Genomic DNA, 18,423 nt, shown 5'->3' with positions numbered 1-18,423 from the left:
TGAACTGACTTGGGAAAGGTGTGGGAACCCTGTAAATGCCACACACTGTATGTAGGAAATCCTACTGTATATGGGTGTAATTTTCACAGCGCAGCAGAAATTAATCTAATTAGCCCCAGCTTTTGTTCCTTTCTTGCATATGGCCTAAATTAATGAATAACAGTCAACTAAACTCAGCTGCGAACAACTCCCGACCCACCCCCATTAATTAAAATCATAATTAAACATTACAGTAGCCAGGAGGACGAGGCTGTGGGCATAGCTGCTTTCAGACACATAGACAAGGACGGGCAGGTTTTGTTAAGAGCACCACTCAAGGGTATGATTACCCATACTCTGGCCTGTTGGCCCACCAGCCTGGCTCACACAGACAGCCGTGGGTTACCAGGGGCAACACACAGCATGAATATCTGTGATTGGACTGGACAGGAAGGAAGGGGAGGTTGACTGTTTAAGTGATGAGGACGGGGTCGTTTATGCGGACCAAGAGGTGCAGCAGCCCCTTAGGCCGAAGTCCCCACAGTAACCCTGCAGGGGCTGGGGGTCAAACCGCACTGCCAACTGTATCCTACAGGGACGGGCTGTGCCAGCACACTGCCGTGCTGCGCAGGCAGAACTACATTAGAGTGACAGCTGCTGGTAGACAAGGGACCAGGCCAGCTGGACCCCCGGCCAAACCTAGTGTATCTGTCACTGAGACGGTGTCAACATACCCTCTACAAGAGTTCATTCAAACTAATGCAGTCAAATGCTTAGAGCTTCAGTGTTAAATATGCTAATGTACTGGAGAGAATTTTGTGGAAAGGCTGAATTAATTTGCATACTGATTTGTATATGAAGTGCCATATTCTCCATTATGAAAATTGTGAGGTGTCTGTAGGTAGAAACGTCATGAAAGAAGTGAAAAATGACTAACATGTGCAGTACATACAGCTATTATCATACACAGAGGCTCTAGATAGACATGATCATGATTGAGGCATGGGTCGGGGCAGGGCAAAAGGAGTGGGCTGACATGTTACTGGCCTCGAGCAACTATTACTATAGAGAACATTCTGCAAGGACACAAAACAAAGCAAGTAATCGTATGTCGAAATGCATAAAAAACAAGCTCTTTCTATGTCTCAGTAAACAGATAAAATTGTATAGGTGAGTGGCATATATTGTTTTTCTGATGATAGTATTCACTGTTTACAAGCTAATTAGATTCTTCTGAACCTATGGGAAAATCTAATTTGTATAGACCATTAAATCCAAAACACAATCATATATTCTCTATGCACATTTCATAATTGAATGTGGATTATTGTGGAAATTGTTTGATTTCACAAATGCAGGAACATGTTATGGAGCTGTTGCACTGGAAATTTGAATAAAGCTCTTTTCTCTCTGCTGATTTCCAGGGTTGCTTGATACTGAGCGATGAACTCAATCACACATCTCTCATCTTAGGGGCCAGACTGTCAGGAGCAACTATCCGTGTCTTCAAACACAACAGTAAGTCCAGTAACTTTCTTGTTCGTTCATAAGTCGTAGCACCTCTGCCTCACAACAACACAGTACACTGTACTCTCCTTCCCCTCCAAGCATGTAGGAGACCTATGGTGTCTGGCAAAGTTGTGCAAAACACAAAAGGCTATCCAGTCTTTGGTTTAATCTTTTCTGGGCTACTGTGAAAACATGGCAGTGCAACGTGACGGCCTCCAAGAAAAAGGACTAGTGTCCTCTGTAGATATAAGCAACTCATTCACACAACTGGAATCCATGGGTCACGGATGCAACGTGTCACAAAGGCGGAGTGGAGAACGGTTTTTGCTGGCTACACTTTTTCCATACATGCACCGACCTGGTTTGACTCGACACGTCAGCAGAGACTTGCTTCGCTATTACAGGTTATAGAAGTTATTCACAAAAAATATGTTATTTTGTTATTCAGTTTTCATTATGAAGCAGCAAAGTCAGAAAATGATGGGTTTTCATCATCAGTAATTTAGTCATATATAACGAACATGAAACAGTAAAATAAAGCAGATACCTGAAAGTACAAGCAACAACACAGGAAAAAAACTTCAACTAAACTTCAAACCACAGAGATTCAGTTATAGGCTACAAAAATACTGAGAGCTGAGCACACAGAGACTTTTAAAAAACTCTTTTCTGTCTGCTGTCCTGCACAAAATGAGTTCAGTCTCACAGCACTGTTGTTTGAGGGAGAGAAAGGGGGCACGTCTCGGCAAGGCTTAATGTGTTAAAAGTGGTAATGGAAATGCAAATCAGTGCTGCATGGTTTTAGCCAAAAGTAACAATGGAAAAGCCCCAGCAGACTGTTTCTGTAGCGTGTGGGTGCATGCCAGCCGAGTTTTGTGAGGATATTTTTCCACATAGATGATCAGCTTCACTGTGTGCATACTGAGTTTTGCCAAGTGATAATACAGTTGGCTATGCAGGGTTTGGAAGCGTAGGCTACTACTGGTAAATTATCATCCTAATTATCTACACCGTTTTAAGTGCAGCATCATTAACGTGCAATGTAAAAACACCCACAAAACTTCTCAGCTGTGTTGCATTACCTCTGGTCTACAATGTACAAGTGTATCTTTTATTTCTTTTAAACAGATTGTACTTGTTTTTTACAGAAAAAAAATAGACCAGCCGCACCAAAATAGAAATGCTTGCACAGTTGCACGTGGCCTCAGCTGATTATAATGGACATACTCTGTAGCAGGCATGCTACAGACATTTCGCACCACGTCTGTGTCCCATGTGTTTTGGCCGTAAAGTGACAAAGACACAACAATTCTTACTTTCAGGTGATTATACACTAACTAGTTTATTAGTTGTTTATTAGTTATTAGGATTCCCATTAGCAAACGCCATGACGCCAGCAAGTCTTCTAATGTCCACTAATGAAGACATACGTATGAACAGTATTTTCCTTCCGTAATCTTCCAATAAATACCCCCAAATCTTAAACACAAGTTATAAGCAATGACATCTGTGGTGTTCCAGTTTGTCAACATCTTCACGTTCATTGCCTCTCCCAGTGAAACTTTGTTGATCGCACTGCCATCCTGTAGATTATCTGCTGATGACGTTTGAATTCCTGTTTGTTCAGCCACCACTGCTCACATTAGCCAGTTTTTCTTGTATTCATTCCAAACTGTTGCTGCGGTGAGAGACACATTACTTTCTGTGCAGTACAGGATTTGCCTTCGGAAAGACCTACTTAACATTCAGTGTTTAGAGCAGCAAATGTAAAAGCTTTAATGAAATGGGTTCAGTTTACAGCCACGACTGTGTTTTATCCAGCAGCAGCGCAGCAAAGCAGTTTATTTATATGAAAATGTCATCTCACTTAACCAGTCTTTTCTCTGTTATATTGTCAAATTACATATTGTCAATAGATGATAAGGGAGGATTATTAAGCATGAATGATACAACATTCATCGCGCTGGCAGTGGAAACATCCACTGCTCTTTCAGGAGAGACAGGACAAATGAGCCGGTCCTCTGGCAGCAAATGTGTCCTGACAGGTACAAGCAGAGTCAGTTATGGGTTCTCCAAGCAGATCCCAGAGGCCTGTCTAAAGGCAAAGAGCCCTCAGGCCTGAATGCCTGACCCCTCCCTGTCTCTATACCACCAGTGCCAGCCACTCATGAACTCTTTTATTAGCGTAAAGCCAATATTTACTTAGAGGGTTACACCAATCAACTCAACCACAACAGCAGATAAGTTTAAGAATAGTATCAGTGCAAAGTCTGCCTAAAATGTCTGACATCCCTTGTTTATGGTACTTAAAATGTTTGCGTGGTGTGTCTTTGACACAGATGGAGTTTCATACCGCAGACTTGATAAACTGGTTTGTCCAGTCTTGCATTAAGGCTTGTTTGTATGGACTACTTCAATTAGTCACTGACAAAAGAAGGCTCCTTTTGAAGGCTGCCACTCTTATTCTTTCAATAATGAAATGTATTTATTAGAAGGTTAATCGAGTAGCGTTTGTGCAGCCCGAGGGTCAGTGTAAAGATAAAAACAGGCCATGGATGTTCACAAATGTCTGCACGTGTCTCATCCTCCTCCGCACAGTGACGCAGTATCTCATATCAGGCCGTGGCTTATCTTAAATCAGTGCTTAACTGTGAAATAATCATCCCCTCCTTCTCGTCTGCACTCACAGCAAGCCGCTGTGGCTTGCTCCCTCCCTGCCTGCCTCTCTCAGTGTTGATACTGGTAACACTGGGTGTACTCTGCTCTGTTGATCTTAAGGAAGTGGTTTTTATCAGAAGAGCATCTGCTGCCTCTTAAGTAGACCCGTTTTTGTGCTGAGGCAGCGATATTGATCATCTATGACAGATTATTAGCTATGACAGGTTGACTCCCTGCTCAGCTGGAAATTGGCTGGATTGCAGTCATACTTTGAATAACGCTGCTTATTAACTACAGCTATTCAATACTGCCATCTGCTGGTGTGCAGGATTAATAGTGTCAACATTACCTGTTATGAACTCTAAATGCCACTGGGAAACTGTTTTGCTAAAGCCAAAATTTCAATCATGATTTTAAGCAACCGTGCAGCCTGCACTGAAGAGATCTTTGGCCAAGCCCACATTTAGCTCGGTTAGTAATCCTCTCTGATACAAACATTGCAGGTGTTCATTATACTGCAAAGGTATTTCCTATGTAGAGTTTGTGGAAGGTGTTTCTGGCTGATAAAGTAGTGCCTTGTGTATTCTGTGAACTGCCCTGCCCTGTGGAAATTATGACTCTACTTACTGTTGTTTGCTTTTAGTTGGTCTTCTTTGCAAGTTATGGTCTGAGTATTGCTGCATCTTATATACTGTATAGTTTATACATATAGAGAGTTTGGGTGTATGTGATTTTATACACAAGCCTAAACTACTATTGCAAACATTTTCTATGTGCTAAATTCTTTGTTTTTGCCTTAAAGGTCCAGTGTGTAAGATTTGCAAGGATTTACTGACAGAATATGGCAGAAAAATTGAATACAATCTTGATAAGCGTGTTTCCATTTGTGCACAATCACCAGAAAATAAGAACTGTTTTGTTTTTGTCAACTTAGAAAAGTTGTTCTCAATCAGCGGGAGATCATTTCTGGAGAATAAAATTAAATAACATAACATGGCAAGCAGCATGGAATGAGAGTCAGGAAGCAGTTCTCAGTGATGTTGGCCTATAAGATATTCAACATCAGGGTCAAGCACCCAAAAATATGCAAGAAATCCAAGAAATATAACAGCCGCTGCACTAATTAGGACTCAACAATAAGGATTTCCCACTTGCCCAGGGCAAGTAAAATGCCATGTCAGGCTAGAAAATCTTACTCAACTGGGCAACTAGTTAAAAAAAAACTGACTGGGTAAATGAAGAAAATTATTAACTTTGAAGCCTCTTTGAATGTTTTTCGAGGTTTGTAAAGAGCTTGGAATTTGGATAAGGTGCTTGAAACGGCTTGAAATTGCATTTGCATCACTTTCATAATAAATCACTACCTGACTGAGTAGTTCACTTTTTAAATAAAGAAATAGAATAAGTCAGATATTGTCAGACGAGTTTTGAATTTCGTGCTTCTTTCGTGTTTCTTTTACACACTTAGAAGGAGAGAGTGAGACGACATGTTTGCAATCCTCCAGCTCACCGCTAGATACCTAAGGACCGTTAATAAGGTTTGAATTTAGATTAGATTACTGTGTCCTCGCCCACGTTTTAACTCCCTTTGTGTGTGTTTGCGTGTCAGACATGCAGAGTTTGGAGAAGATGCTGAGAGAGGCGATTTGCTCAGGGCAGCCACGGACCCACAGGCCCTGGAAGAAGATCCTCATCATGGTGGAAGGCATCTACAGGTCAGCACACAAACACACTCACGCACACATTGTTGTAATCACTCTCTCACACGCACATATCTCTGGTCAGTTGAGTTGTTGTATCAGTCTCTGTCAGAATGGGCTTCCAGGTGCTCAGACTCAGGTGGGATTCTTCATTCGTAACCTGAGGAGAGCTTCCAGCCTGTGTTTAGCAGTTTCTGTAATAGTCTCTTTTCCAATTGCTTCCCTCTCTACCCTTGAATAATAGATAGTGTGTGTGTGCGTGTGTGTGTCTGTGTACGGTTGGGTACTGTTTGATTACTGGAGAGAGGAGAAAGGTATTGTGTGTCTCTCCCGGCAGTGAGCTATCCCGAGTCTTAGTGACCCTCTCCATCTGCTCATTAGCTCCAAATCAAGGCCAAATGGAGCCACAGAGATTGACTTGGCTACACCCCCAGCTCCAACTGTTTATCACGGCCATTTTCTTTTCTCCTTTCTTCCCTCTTTCTGCCCTCAATCGCGCCCTGCATTGCAGCCCCTCTGAACCAAAATATGTCTTTTTCATTGGGCTTTTAGTCAACATGTAATTTTTCCTCAACACATTTATTCACAGTCAGTCAGCTGAGAAGTTTACTGCATTGCTTTATGACAGTCCTTGACAATCCTTGAACATGGTCATCAGTTGGTATTAATTAACCATTAGCTCCACAACAATGCTGGTAGTTTGAGAGACAGCTTAATTGCGCATCATTGTGCTGCCTTTATCAGGCAATAATGCCTAATGTGAGGCTCAGACATTAAAGAAATGCCTCCCTGTAACATCAAAAGGCTGGGATAAAGAGTAAGCAAGCTTTAGCTACATCCTGGGCCCGCCTTTGATGTCCACATCGGTCCTGGTGAAACCCTGTCTTATGTCATTTGGGCTGCAGACGTTGTCAGCCATAGCGAGGATAGCAGGTCTGGGATTGCTCTATTCCCCAGTCATACACTCACTCATGCTGTCTATTTGTAGCCTTAAAAGGCTCACATCAGACGGGCGGAAGAGATGGGAGAGAGGTGGGAGTAAAGTGAAAGAGGCCAGCAGAAAGATTCTTGGAAGATTGGGACTTGTCAAATTATGTAATATGCATTTACAGATGTACAGATTCTCTGCAGTGGATAAAGAGAGGTCAGGGTCAGATTCTTTTTCCTTTTGTACTCAATTACTTTAACAGCTTGGTTCCTAATTAATGAAATGTGTTGTTCGGCTATGTTCTTCGTTTGTGTGATTCTTTGTCATTAGCATGGAGGGCTCCGTGGTGCGACTTCCAGAGATCATCGCGCTGAAGAAGAAGTATAAGGCGTATCTGTACCTGGACGAGGCCCACAGCATCGGAGCAGTGGGGCCGTCAGGGAGGGGTGTGACCGAGCTGTTTGATGTGAACCCAGCTGACGTGGATGTAATGATGGGCACCTTCACCAAGAGCTTTGGGGCTGCTGGAGGCTATATCGCAGGGAAAAAGGTTCCAGTGGATCTTTGAACTTTCTGTTTCAACTTTCTCTGCTTTCATTTGATCATCTGTAGTTAATATTCATATACCTTACAATAGTTTTGTCATTATGAATATATCCAAGTATCCGAAATTCAGAGAGCCCAGTGTATAAGATTTACAGGATTTCTTTTAGCAGAATATGGTAGAAATGTAGTAAAGTATGTTTTCATTAGTGTACAATCACCTGAAAATAAGAATTGTTGCGTTTTTGTTACCTTTGAATGAGCTGTCTACAGAGGCTGGTCCTTGAAAGTAGAAACGTGGCGGTGCAACATGGCAACCCCATTTTTAGCTTAAAACGAAAGCACAATTCTTACTTTCATTTGAGCATACACTAACAAAATACTTCTGAATATTATATTCCATTTCTGCCATGTTCTGCCAGATAAATCCCTGTATATGGACCTTTAATTTTTCCACACATTTATTTTTAAGTTAGGCCTACTCAGGACACTCTGACACCTAAAGGTCATTGGTTTTGGTGGATAGTTTGCAGTATAAAGTGAGTAAAAAATGGCACCAAATTTGTTATCGTCGCTCAGACATCATATGTACACATGGTCGCCAAATGTGGTTGCAGTAGCACAAAGCATTCAGGAGATGCGTCATTTGTGTGATATAAGCCCTGCTCACAGCGTTTGAGCAGACTTTGATGGCCACGTACAGCAAAAAAAAAAAAAGACATATGGAATATCAAAAAAGTTTCCAGTGTGGTCCAGAGATATTCTGTACCAAATGCATATGGCTTATAAAGATAGATTTGTCTAATTTGGACCAATTTATTTTGACCAGTACAGCAGATGTGATAGGATTTACAATACTACAGAGAATGATCATTTTTCCTGATTATTCTTATTTTCATTGAAAAATATATTAAAATGATAATGGCTTGATTTTGTGGGCCAGGGCAGGATATTTCTGCAGCAGTATTTCATTTAAATGTAATTTTATATAATAGTATATATAATAAGTTGACACACATTTTGCCTTTAACAAAAAAATTGCACCCCCTGCGACTTGAAAATTGCAGTAGGCAACTGTTGTTCAGCCCAAACCCACAGAATCCAGGTGAAGAATAATTGTTTCTGCGACTTACAGTTCAAAACTTGTTTGCCGGCGTGTGAAGTTTGTTGTTGTAGCTCTACTACAAGAAGAGATTTAATACTGTGCTCCCTTGTTTCCTCAGCAGTACACACAATAGCGTGAAGTTGATCTGATGAACAGCTGTCGAGACAATGGAAGGACAAACATATAGACAAAGCCTCCCTTTTTCATAGTTAGATATAATTAGATAGATGGTCAGATGAAATGCATAGTCAGCGTAGAAGTTTCAGCTTTGATTAAGAGGAACTGAGCGTCGGAGGAGACGTGAGGGGAGTTATGATATGAAACAGCAGCCTGTTCTGGCACATCAGCTAACAGAAAAGACAGTGCAATCTTTTTGTAATCTTATTTTCAAACCAAAACAGAAGTATGTTGTTACACTTCTTAACAGCCCTGCCTTTCTTAAATTATAGTACCATCCATCATCACTGTTTCCATTTCTCTCAATATCACCAGGACTGAACTCATAAAGACTGCAGTAGACCTGTTGATTTTCCAGTCAGGCAGAAACTAGTCTGGTTGCTATGCAAAAATAATCCTCCTGGACCCAAACAGCATCAAGATAGATTTCAAGATATATGTGGGTGGGATTAATCACACAGCGACTTTTCCAATAGCCTTGGGTGTGTTACTGTTCTCAGAAAATCAAATAACTGAGCAGACTTTCTGACACTTTCCTGACACTGGCATTTTCTCCTGTAACAACATAAACCCGTTAAAACACACCATATAAAGTATTTTCAAGAACTATTTTACCCAGGTCTGTTTTTAAAGATGTAAGGGACTCCCCACCTCCCTCGGAGCTCTCATGTGTCCAACAAATGTTCCCCAGGCTGTGACTCCGGGCCTTTGTAATTCCTTTTTACTCCGTTAAAAAGTACACTTTAGTACATAACCGCACCGCTTTTGTAGGAGTTGATTAGAAACCAACAGAGGAAACGGACATGTTGCTTGAATTAGGTATTCAGAGAGGGACCCTTCCTGCCATCGCCTCGTGTTGGCGGCTCAGCCCTGCTCTGCCATAATAAGAAGGTAAAGCTGGCAGAGGGCCAGCCCCTTCTTGTGGCAGGCGTTGGAACTGCGCTCCAGATTTAACAGGATGACTTTTAACAAGCACGATGATGTTTGAAGTATGAACACTCGGCCTTGTTTGACAGCTGGCTGTAGTAAACTCCTGAAAGACACAGGCGGGAAAAGAGAGAGAAAGCCTTTAGATTTGACGTATTTGTTGTTGTGGTGAAATCCCCCAAATCCTACATTAAGTGGATTTGGGCCGACCGACAAAAGACTCTGCAGATGGTTTCTGGAAAACAGTCATGTTATAGCTATTTTATGAGCGTACCAAAAATAAATACCCCAATAAATACACTCCACGCTCCTTCTAATTCACTTCAAGCTTGCGTGAAGGAGGCTTCATTCATTAACTCTTTTATTCAAAGACTGGATCTCACTGAAGTTAGAGTATTAAATGCATCCGCTGAAGAACCGAGTATGCACAAGTGCATGTGCTGCTCTGGCACCGCTCCTGCTCTGTGGCATTGTGGACGAGTATCACCATCATCAGTTTTGCGGCCTCCGTGTGGCTGAGGGAACACTCTGAGCTGTCACTCCACGCCGCAGACGTGAGATGGATTTCGGACATGTTCTCTTAACTGGTTTATCTTGGTCGCACTAAAATCCTGCGGGGCCCTAAAGCGGTGAAAATCCCCTGCCTTAAACGAAAACAGATGTCAGGTTGTTTCAAGGTTCTTATCCTACGTTTGAGCATTTCCCCTAAAATCCCTTCCCCTCGTGTGTGTGTGAGGAAGCCGCAGCCGCCGCCCAGTGGGGACAGATGGCGGTGAGTGGAAATGGTGGCCAGACAGCATCTCCGGCTACGTGTCATCACCCCGCACCCGCTGGCCACCACGCAGCCACCGAGCAGCAGCAGCCCATCACAGCTCCAGGCCCGCTCCCAACCTCAGACCACTTACACACACACGTGCTCCAGGGACCCATGACCGAATCGGTTTCCTGAAATCCTGCTCTTCTCCTGACAAGCACGAGCAGAATTAATCTCCTGCTGACATTTAGGAATAATGAGCACGACAGTCTTCATTCTGGCTCGTTTCAGCGTTGGTTCTTTCTCAAATTAGTGCTCTGGCTCACTCAGAGCGGAGAGCAGGAAAGGATCCAGAGCTGTTTCACAGGCAATGCCAAGACAGTCATAGTGACAGAGAGATGAGTCGAGGTATTTTAATTGATTCTCAGGTGTTGACTATACGTGAGCTCGCTCTAGTGGTGCTAAAATAAAAGTGCAGAGCCACGTTTCTGACATTAATGCTTTATTTCTGTAGATACATACGCAATGAGATTTTCTCATTGTTTTAACAAAAATAGATTATAAATATACTGTAGAATAAAAAAGGAGGAAGGTCCAAGACAAAAGCCTTCATTCAGATGGTTATTTCATCACGAAATTCAAAAAATAAATTCTGAGGCTGTGCAATATTTTGATAAATCGATATCATGATATGAGACTAGATATGGTCTGAGATTTTATACTGTGTTTAAAGGCTGCATTAAAGTAAAGTGATTTTATGAACTTACCAGGCTGGTCTAGCTGCTCTATTATTAGTCATTATATCCACATTACTGATGATTATGAAAAAGTATTTTGCAAAAGCACCAACAATCATCTGAACAATATTGTCAAAAACATTGGATATTTGATTTTGTCCGTATCACCATAGCTCCTTGCTCTACTTCAGATACTGCTGGGGAGTTTAAACTACAGAAGTTCATCATATTCTACAAGATCGGAACAATTTGACAATTTAAAGCATGTTATTTTAGAAAGAATGTATATATCAAGCCCAATTTGAAATCTGCAAATCCTCTCGATCTTCTCAACTGTGATCAGCACACAAGACTAATCCTACCAATGATGAGATATATGATAGATTTCTGTGTTAATGTGATAGAGACTTATAAAATTTAAACTTAAAAATCTCTCAAGGCCCACCTGCTGGGTCTTCATGGCTCACACTGTGGAAATCACTAATGTAGACAAAGCTTGTACATGTTAAAATGGAGGTAGGTCACAACCCACGTGTAGCGGCACAAAGAGCTTTCTTCAGGGCGTAGCGCTCAACACACAGTTTCCTCTTTAGTAGATACGGGGTGATTGCAAACACCTGAACCTGAAGCCAGTGAACTCACAATGAAAAATACAAAGTCTGACCACTAAATGTATACAAAAAAAGAAGAAAAAATAATGAGAATTAAAAAGGAAAACATCGATGTACAAACCACAGTAAAGAAAAACTCATACAGTACATAATAACAACAAATAACCACCAACACAAAATAAAACGGGCTGAAAAGTGTGACTGAAATATTTGATAAGGAGCAGTAGACTTACAGGATAACAGCTCAAGAGGAACAATGAAATTTGGTGTATATAAAAAGTTTCTCAGTGCATTATTTATTTCAGTTGATCACCACCAACTTAAATTATCTCTCTGATGGTTTATTTGCTTTCATCTGGATCGCTGTTATGTACATAATAAAAATGTATACTCTGTTGTATCTCTGCTGATTTTCTGTGTGACACTGTGTCCTGTATTACAGGAACTGGTGGACTACCTGCGCAGTCATTCTCACAGTGCAGTGTACGCCTCGGCCATGTCCCCTCCTGTCACCGAGCAGATCATACGTGCCATGAGGTGCATCATGGGAAAAGACGGGAGCACAGAGGGTGAGTGTCTGAGCTCACCGGGGCTCCCTCCAGTGAATGTCACCCTCAATCTCAGTTTTATTATTCACACACTCGCAAAACCCGGTGCTCTCTATGCAGACAAATATTATGTCTGGCTTATAAAACTTTTTACACCTTTATATAATTTTTATAGCAACAATAGCAAACAGAGTCCAGAGGACAGTACCAATGTTAACATTAGGAGTAAGTCCAGACCTGTGGGGAAAGACAAACAGCTGCTTGGTCAGAAAATGTGGTAGCAATTACCGGGGTCTGCAGTGGTAGAAGGAAGAGGGAGGACGTGCAGTCCCTGAGCACACGTGACCCCAACATGGAGGAAATCATTTTCATGTGTGTGTTGTGAGGAACTCTGTACCTCTGAAAAGTTTCTGCTTTAATGGCATCAGACACAAGGGCAGGGAAGTAGTCATTACCAGACCAGTCGCAGTACTGCCAGAGCAATTCTTCTTGAGTTATTGTAGTCGAAGCTCTGCGAGAAGTTGTAAGTGAAGGAGTTTTAGTACATGTATTGCTGGAGGTAGTAACGGTACAGTAAGTAAAGGGAAGATACTTACACATACTCAGGGCAAGTAAAATGCCATTCCAGTCAACTAAATCTGGCAAATAACTTACACAAGTAGGCAAATGTTAAAATTTTCATTTATTATCATATTAAACTGAACATATTTGGGTTTTAGACTGGGGTTTTCACTATTTTCAGCCCTAGATTAAAGATGAAAATTAACTTTAGTCTTTGTTGTTACTTGATAATCACTAATAAATAAAATAAACTGTACAGTAACAAGCAAAAATTGACTTTCTGACCCACTTGTCTGACTGGGCAAGTGAAAAAAAAAGAAATTACATTGAACACTTTGGTTAAAATCGGTCTGGATGTTGGGAAGGCAACACACGATGATGCAAAATAAAAATTGATTCATCTCCAATGCATTAAAACTGAAGTAACGAGCCTGTTTTAAAATGTAACAAGTAGAAAGTAAAGATATTTTGCTTAAAACAGAGAGAGTAGAAGTAAAAAGTCATCAGAATAAATACTCAAGTAAAGTTCAGATAGCTGAAAACTCTTTTTCTGCTTTGGTCTAATAACAAAGTGCAGTAGGATATTTGTTCTTGGTCTCTGTAAATTGCTGTAATTGGTTAATCACTCAACAGATTAAAGTCTGGTGTCTTCTGGCTGAAGTATATTGCAGTTTCACGCAGAGATGAGTAAGTTTCTCATCTGGCTCTGAACCAGACATGCTTTGCATCTGACGTAGCCCGGTGAAATAGCTGTTGTGGAAAAATCAGTCTTGACCTGTCTTTTGGAGGCGGGGGAGCGCAGCAAACAGTGCAGTCTTTCAAAACATCAGCTCTAATGTCCTTCACGGCGCTATAAAAGCCCACTGTGACGAGAAACGTCACATACTTTTTGCATAATATGCCTGATAAGTTTTCCTCTGTCCCGCTCATCTTTCTCGCTGATGTTGAATTTCGCACTTTAAAGCAAACTGGTAACAAACAGCTCTGAAATGGGGAAAAAAACCTCACCTAGTCATATGATTTCTGTGGCTGGCAGCAGGTTTTTGACCTCCGTGCCCTCTATCTGAGCAGAGAGGAACAATTTACAAAATGGGGCCTGTGCTTTTTGGCAGATGCCCGAATGTTATGTTTTTTTTTTTTTTTCCCTCTCCCTCTCTCTCTGCTGAGATAAGGGGATTTAAAGTGCTCTCTTACATCCCCATGAAAGAACTGCCAATCTGTTCCCAGGTAATCAGAGGGAAACAGAGCTGTGTTCCAAGGCTGGGCCATGCCAAACTCTGCAGCAGCCGCACAGCACCAGGCTCCCCAGTGATTCACATCATTTGGAAACACAAGGGGTTAGCGGGGCAGGCCGACTCTGCAGCCTTTGATTTGTTTTCTAATACGTTCATGTGAAATACATGTGATACTTAAGCATTATTTGTATTCCGCTTCAGTCATGGCTACGCTCCAGTGGCGGTCCACAGTCACTCATTTTGTGCGAAATCCATCGTATCCAATTTGCAAACCCTCATTTTGGCAACGTGTGAGCGCAGATACCAAAACTGAACCATCTGCTGCTGCAGCTGAGTTGCAATCACGGGCAAGTTCATAGCGGAGGCTGGAACGGCCCAGATGGAGGCGCAGGACTCGGGATGAGATGGCATTGCGGAGAGCTTGCACTACATTAGCTACTACTGACAGGTGATGTCGCTCCCTGCAGGGGACAGTGGAAATATGGTGAAAAAAAGCAGTGAGTCGGTGCTTTACTCATGTACATCTGGTGGTGTCCTTGTTTTAATTGGAGGCATCAGACGGATCCGCCAACTGGCAGAGAACACCAGATACTTCAGGGCCAGACTGAAGGAGATGGGCTTCATCATCTACGGCAATGATGACTCACCTGTGGTTCCAATCCTGCTCTATATGCCAGGCAAAGTGGTGTAAGTGCACTTCAACTCTCAACAAAAACACTTGACTCTTTAACAGTTAGATTACCAGTTCATTCTTTGTGCACTGGCTAAATTTGAAACAGTAAATATTAACCTCACTCTGCTTTGTCATCAGTTCACTATGTCTCATCTCTAAGTGATTTGGATGGCTGCCATAATAAACACTCCGAAGTTTCCATGAATCATTAGTGTAGACTGTGTCTGTGTAGACTGGGTTTCTGTAACCACTTAAGAGACAACATCATGTATTGATTAGCTATAACCCAGGATTGCTTAAGCCACTCAGGTATAATCAATTGGGTGTAAAGTGTCTTTCAATGCTAATCACTGTTAATATCCATGAAAAGGCTGTACTTTTAGATTTTACTTATCTTGGTCTTATCCTTGAAAATCATGTTGAAAAACTGAAATTTCCAGAACAATAATAATGTTGTTTTTTTAATGATTTTTTTTTTTAGTCTTGCACAATAACAACACCAAAGTGCATTTATTGGGCTTTTCATAACAATTGTATGAAATGAATGTATCTGTAGCTGCTCTACTATATATTTAAGGAGAAATCTGTGATATATTTACTGTAATAAATCATAAAATGACCATGATATGACAACAACAATGCTGCAGCTATTCCAGCCTGTAACTTGTGTTGTTGTTTGCTCATTAATTATAGTTAAATTAATGCCGGATGTTCACTGAATGAGTTAGTGCCTGTGTATGAGTCGTATCAAATCATTAATTACCTTGTAGAGGGAGTAGATGTTTATTAGTGTTAAATTGAGCAACATGTCACTGAGCTCAAACTCCAGAGTGTGTACTTTCAGAGCAGTGGGCTTTTGTTCACAGGATAATTGGCTTAGCTTTACATTGACAGACAGCTGCCAGACATGTTTGGAGTGCAATTAATAGATATTGCTCCTTTGAATTTACTTTGATTGTTTTTGTTATAGTTTTTGAACCGCCATTTTCCTAACGGCTTATAGTAGATCTTAAAGATGCTGTGTTAGATGGAGGTTCTGCACAAGCATTTGTACAGAGCGCTGCACACATATCAATAATCATCTCAAATATACAAAACTGAGAACATCTGCTGTGCAGCAGATTCACTAAATCATCTTTAGAGCACATTTTAAGGTTTGAATTCTCCAAGCTGTCCACTTGGCCACAAAATGAAGAGTTATTCACTGCCTCATTAAAGTAAAATGTCATCAGAGATACGCCGCTTCCAGCCCCTTAAAATTGTTAGCTATGTGCTCTTTTTAATTGATCATGCTTTGCAGAGATTATCACATAATTCAGGATTTGGAGGGGCTCGAAAGAGCAGCGTTTCTCATGAGTTTTAATGAGATGAGGCAAAGCAGCAAATGCTTCATCATTATGCGGCGGTTTGTGGGGTCACTGCACATTTTGGAGACTTCAAACCTTAAAAATGTGAGGCGTATGGGGGATAAGTTGTTGTGCAGTTTTACATTTTGTAGGTTGCTCTCTGCACTAGAATTTATACACACTGATCATTGTTTTTTGTTCCCGGCCAGGGCTTTCTCTCGAGAAATGCTGGAGAGGAAAATTGGTGTTGTGGTGGTCGGCTTTCCAGCCACGCCGATTACGGAGGCCCGAGCTCGCTTCTGTGTGTCTGCAGCGCACACCAGAGCCATGCTGGATGAGGTACACACACACACACACACACACACACACACACACACACAAATTTACCAACATGAAATTTTTCTCTCAGGGTTTAGAGTGTGTCTTTTTTCACCTGAATCAAATATTCTCGTGTCCTCAGGTGCTGCACCATCTAAACGAGGTGGGAGACGCTCTCTGTCTGAAGTTCTCACGGCGGAAATATTCTCCTCGCCCTGACCTCAGTGATGAGACAGACTTTGAGCTGGACAGCTGATATGACCCCATGACACCTTCGTTTCACAGTGTGAAGACTAAGTCTAAGCGTCCACGCTGCGGCAGACACGTAAACGCTGAATGTAGAGTAACACCCAGCAGAGGAGAGACCAAATGTTTGACAGCTGCCACTTTTTATATGTTTGTAAAACATTGTGATTTTACGGCACTCTTATTTGTTATTTGTTAACTCTTTTAATATTTCTGAATACATTTATTTGGTGGTATGTACATTAAATGATTGCACAAGTACTGTGTAAAATATCTTAAGCTTATTCGATGGAGACAGATCACACCCAGGTTTGAAGTTCAGCTTCACTGCACTCACATTTGAAGACAGTTTTAAATTTACAGATCAAAAGAGTCTTTTTACACAGTTATTCTAATTACTTCTGTCTATATTTAGACGTTGAAAACTTTTATGGAAGCATTTTTTGCTTCTCATAAATTAATAACAGCCACCGTTTATTAAAAATGATGGTGGTATTTCTTATTGGAGTCCCATTAACTTCCTTAAGATGAAGTTATAAGCGTGGAAATGGTATTTGTAGTTTGAAATGTTTTCCTCTGTATGTGTTGCTGCATTGCTAAAAATTTGACTCTGGTGATTTTTATTTTATTTTGTTCCAATGAAATGCAAATACCCTCGCAAATAAACTTCCTGAATGTGTTTAGGAGTAGAAAAGTTGATTGATTACCCAAATGACAGGCTTCTAATTGTCCCAAACCCTCCCTTCAGGAAGCGCGTTCATTTCCTGACACATGATTATTTACACTACTCACGGCTGAACTGAATGAGCAAAAGATGCGTTCCAAAGTGAACTGTTTTTATAAAAATCTCCTTGGTGTAACACCACTTTCATCTCCACAGTAAATGATAACCTGCCTGCAAATAATAGATCATGCAGCAATTACTTCTTTGACATGCCGTTAAATCTCAACAAGCCCCACGCGGGACGAAAAAGGTGTTATGGCTTGTTTTGTGGCGAGACTGCTCACATTCACCAAGTCCTAACAGCTTAATTGTTGATGTTTTAAAGACCTGCTGTTCTTTTTCACACAGAGACTGCGTAAGACTCGAGAAGGTAAGCATGCAGAGTATGCAGCACCTGAGCCAACAGAAACCTAACCTAGCAATTAGCGCTGAACTCTAAATTCTCGTGGTATGGGGTAATCATTTGATTAACTCAGGAAGGATTATAGATGGATGATAAATGTGTTTTCACAATGTGTCAGATTGGGTCTAGTTGACACTTGTTTGGCCCCAGGAGGTTACTATGTTTGTGTTTTTTTTCGTCCCCATAAACAACCCGGTGATAACATTTTACAAGACAGTCCTTGGGAAAAACACGCTGGATGAACTGCAGACACAGACGGAAAAAGGGTTAAGAAAAGTTAAAAAGAAAAACTCATTTTCCCCTAAAGGAGAAATCTATGCTCTATACTAGATCGCTTTGTTCTGTAAGTGAATATTCACATCTGGCTCCTATAGCCAGAAACAATAGAAAACAGTTTGGTTAATCCTCAAATCTGTGATGTCATACCAATGTACTGTTCCACAAAGATCTGGAGGAGACGGGGGGGAAAGGTGGCCTCAAATGTTGAACTGGGGTGCACGCCGCTGACGTCCTCGAGATCTCTGTTATTAATTTGTGTTTACTTTCACCTTTAGTCTAAATGTGAACGTTGTTAAATGCATTGTGGGTTTATGGCAGAAGACAGATGTGTGCAAAAAAAATCTTGAATTCGTTCTCAGATAAAACCCAGGATCCCCTGTGATTACAGAGAGAAACAAACGCTTAACTTGTTGAGATTTGAGATCAACAGTTTAAAACAGTTGCACGGCAGGAAAATGCTTG

General features: G+C 41.3%; 1 protein-coding gene across 2 annotated transcripts in view; it reads left to right on the top strand.

Annotated features, from left to right (window-relative positions):
• The window catches only part of sptlc3 (serine palmitoyltransferase, long chain base subunit 3), a 29,688-nt gene extending 12,860 nt beyond the window's left edge, over positions 1-16,828 (top strand). Inside the window, exons 6-12 of one of the 2 annotated variants that reach the window (XM_084735631.1) lie at positions 1,404-1,497; positions 5,756-5,861; positions 7,105-7,324; positions 12,071-12,197; positions 14,524-14,659; positions 16,201-16,330; positions 16,452-16,828. In XM_084735631.1, the coding sequence (XP_084591757.1) occupies positions 1,404-1,497; positions 5,756-5,861; positions 7,105-7,324; positions 12,071-12,197; positions 14,524-14,659; positions 16,201-16,330; positions 16,452-16,565 (927 nt within the window). In that variant the 3' untranslated portion in view covers positions 16,566-16,828. The remainder of the gene's footprint in view (positions 1-1,403; positions 1,498-5,755; positions 5,862-7,104; positions 7,325-12,070; positions 12,198-14,523; positions 14,660-16,200; positions 16,331-16,451) is intronic. The other variant, XM_084735632.1, reaches the window with a different exon arrangement.
• Positions 16,829-18,423: the final 1,595 nt, after the last annotated feature.

Source organism: Lutjanus erythropterus, chromosome 14 (genome assembly GCF_056507025.1).
Source record: "Lutjanus erythropterus isolate fLutEry1 chromosome 14, fLutEry1.hap2, whole genome shotgun sequence".
Classification (NCBI taxonomy): domain Eukaryota; kingdom Metazoa; phylum Chordata; class Actinopteri; order Lutjaniformes; family Lutjanidae; genus Lutjanus; species Lutjanus erythropterus.
The sequence above is the reverse complement of the archived record's forward strand: the minus strand, read 5'-3'. Positions and strand labels throughout refer to the sequence as shown.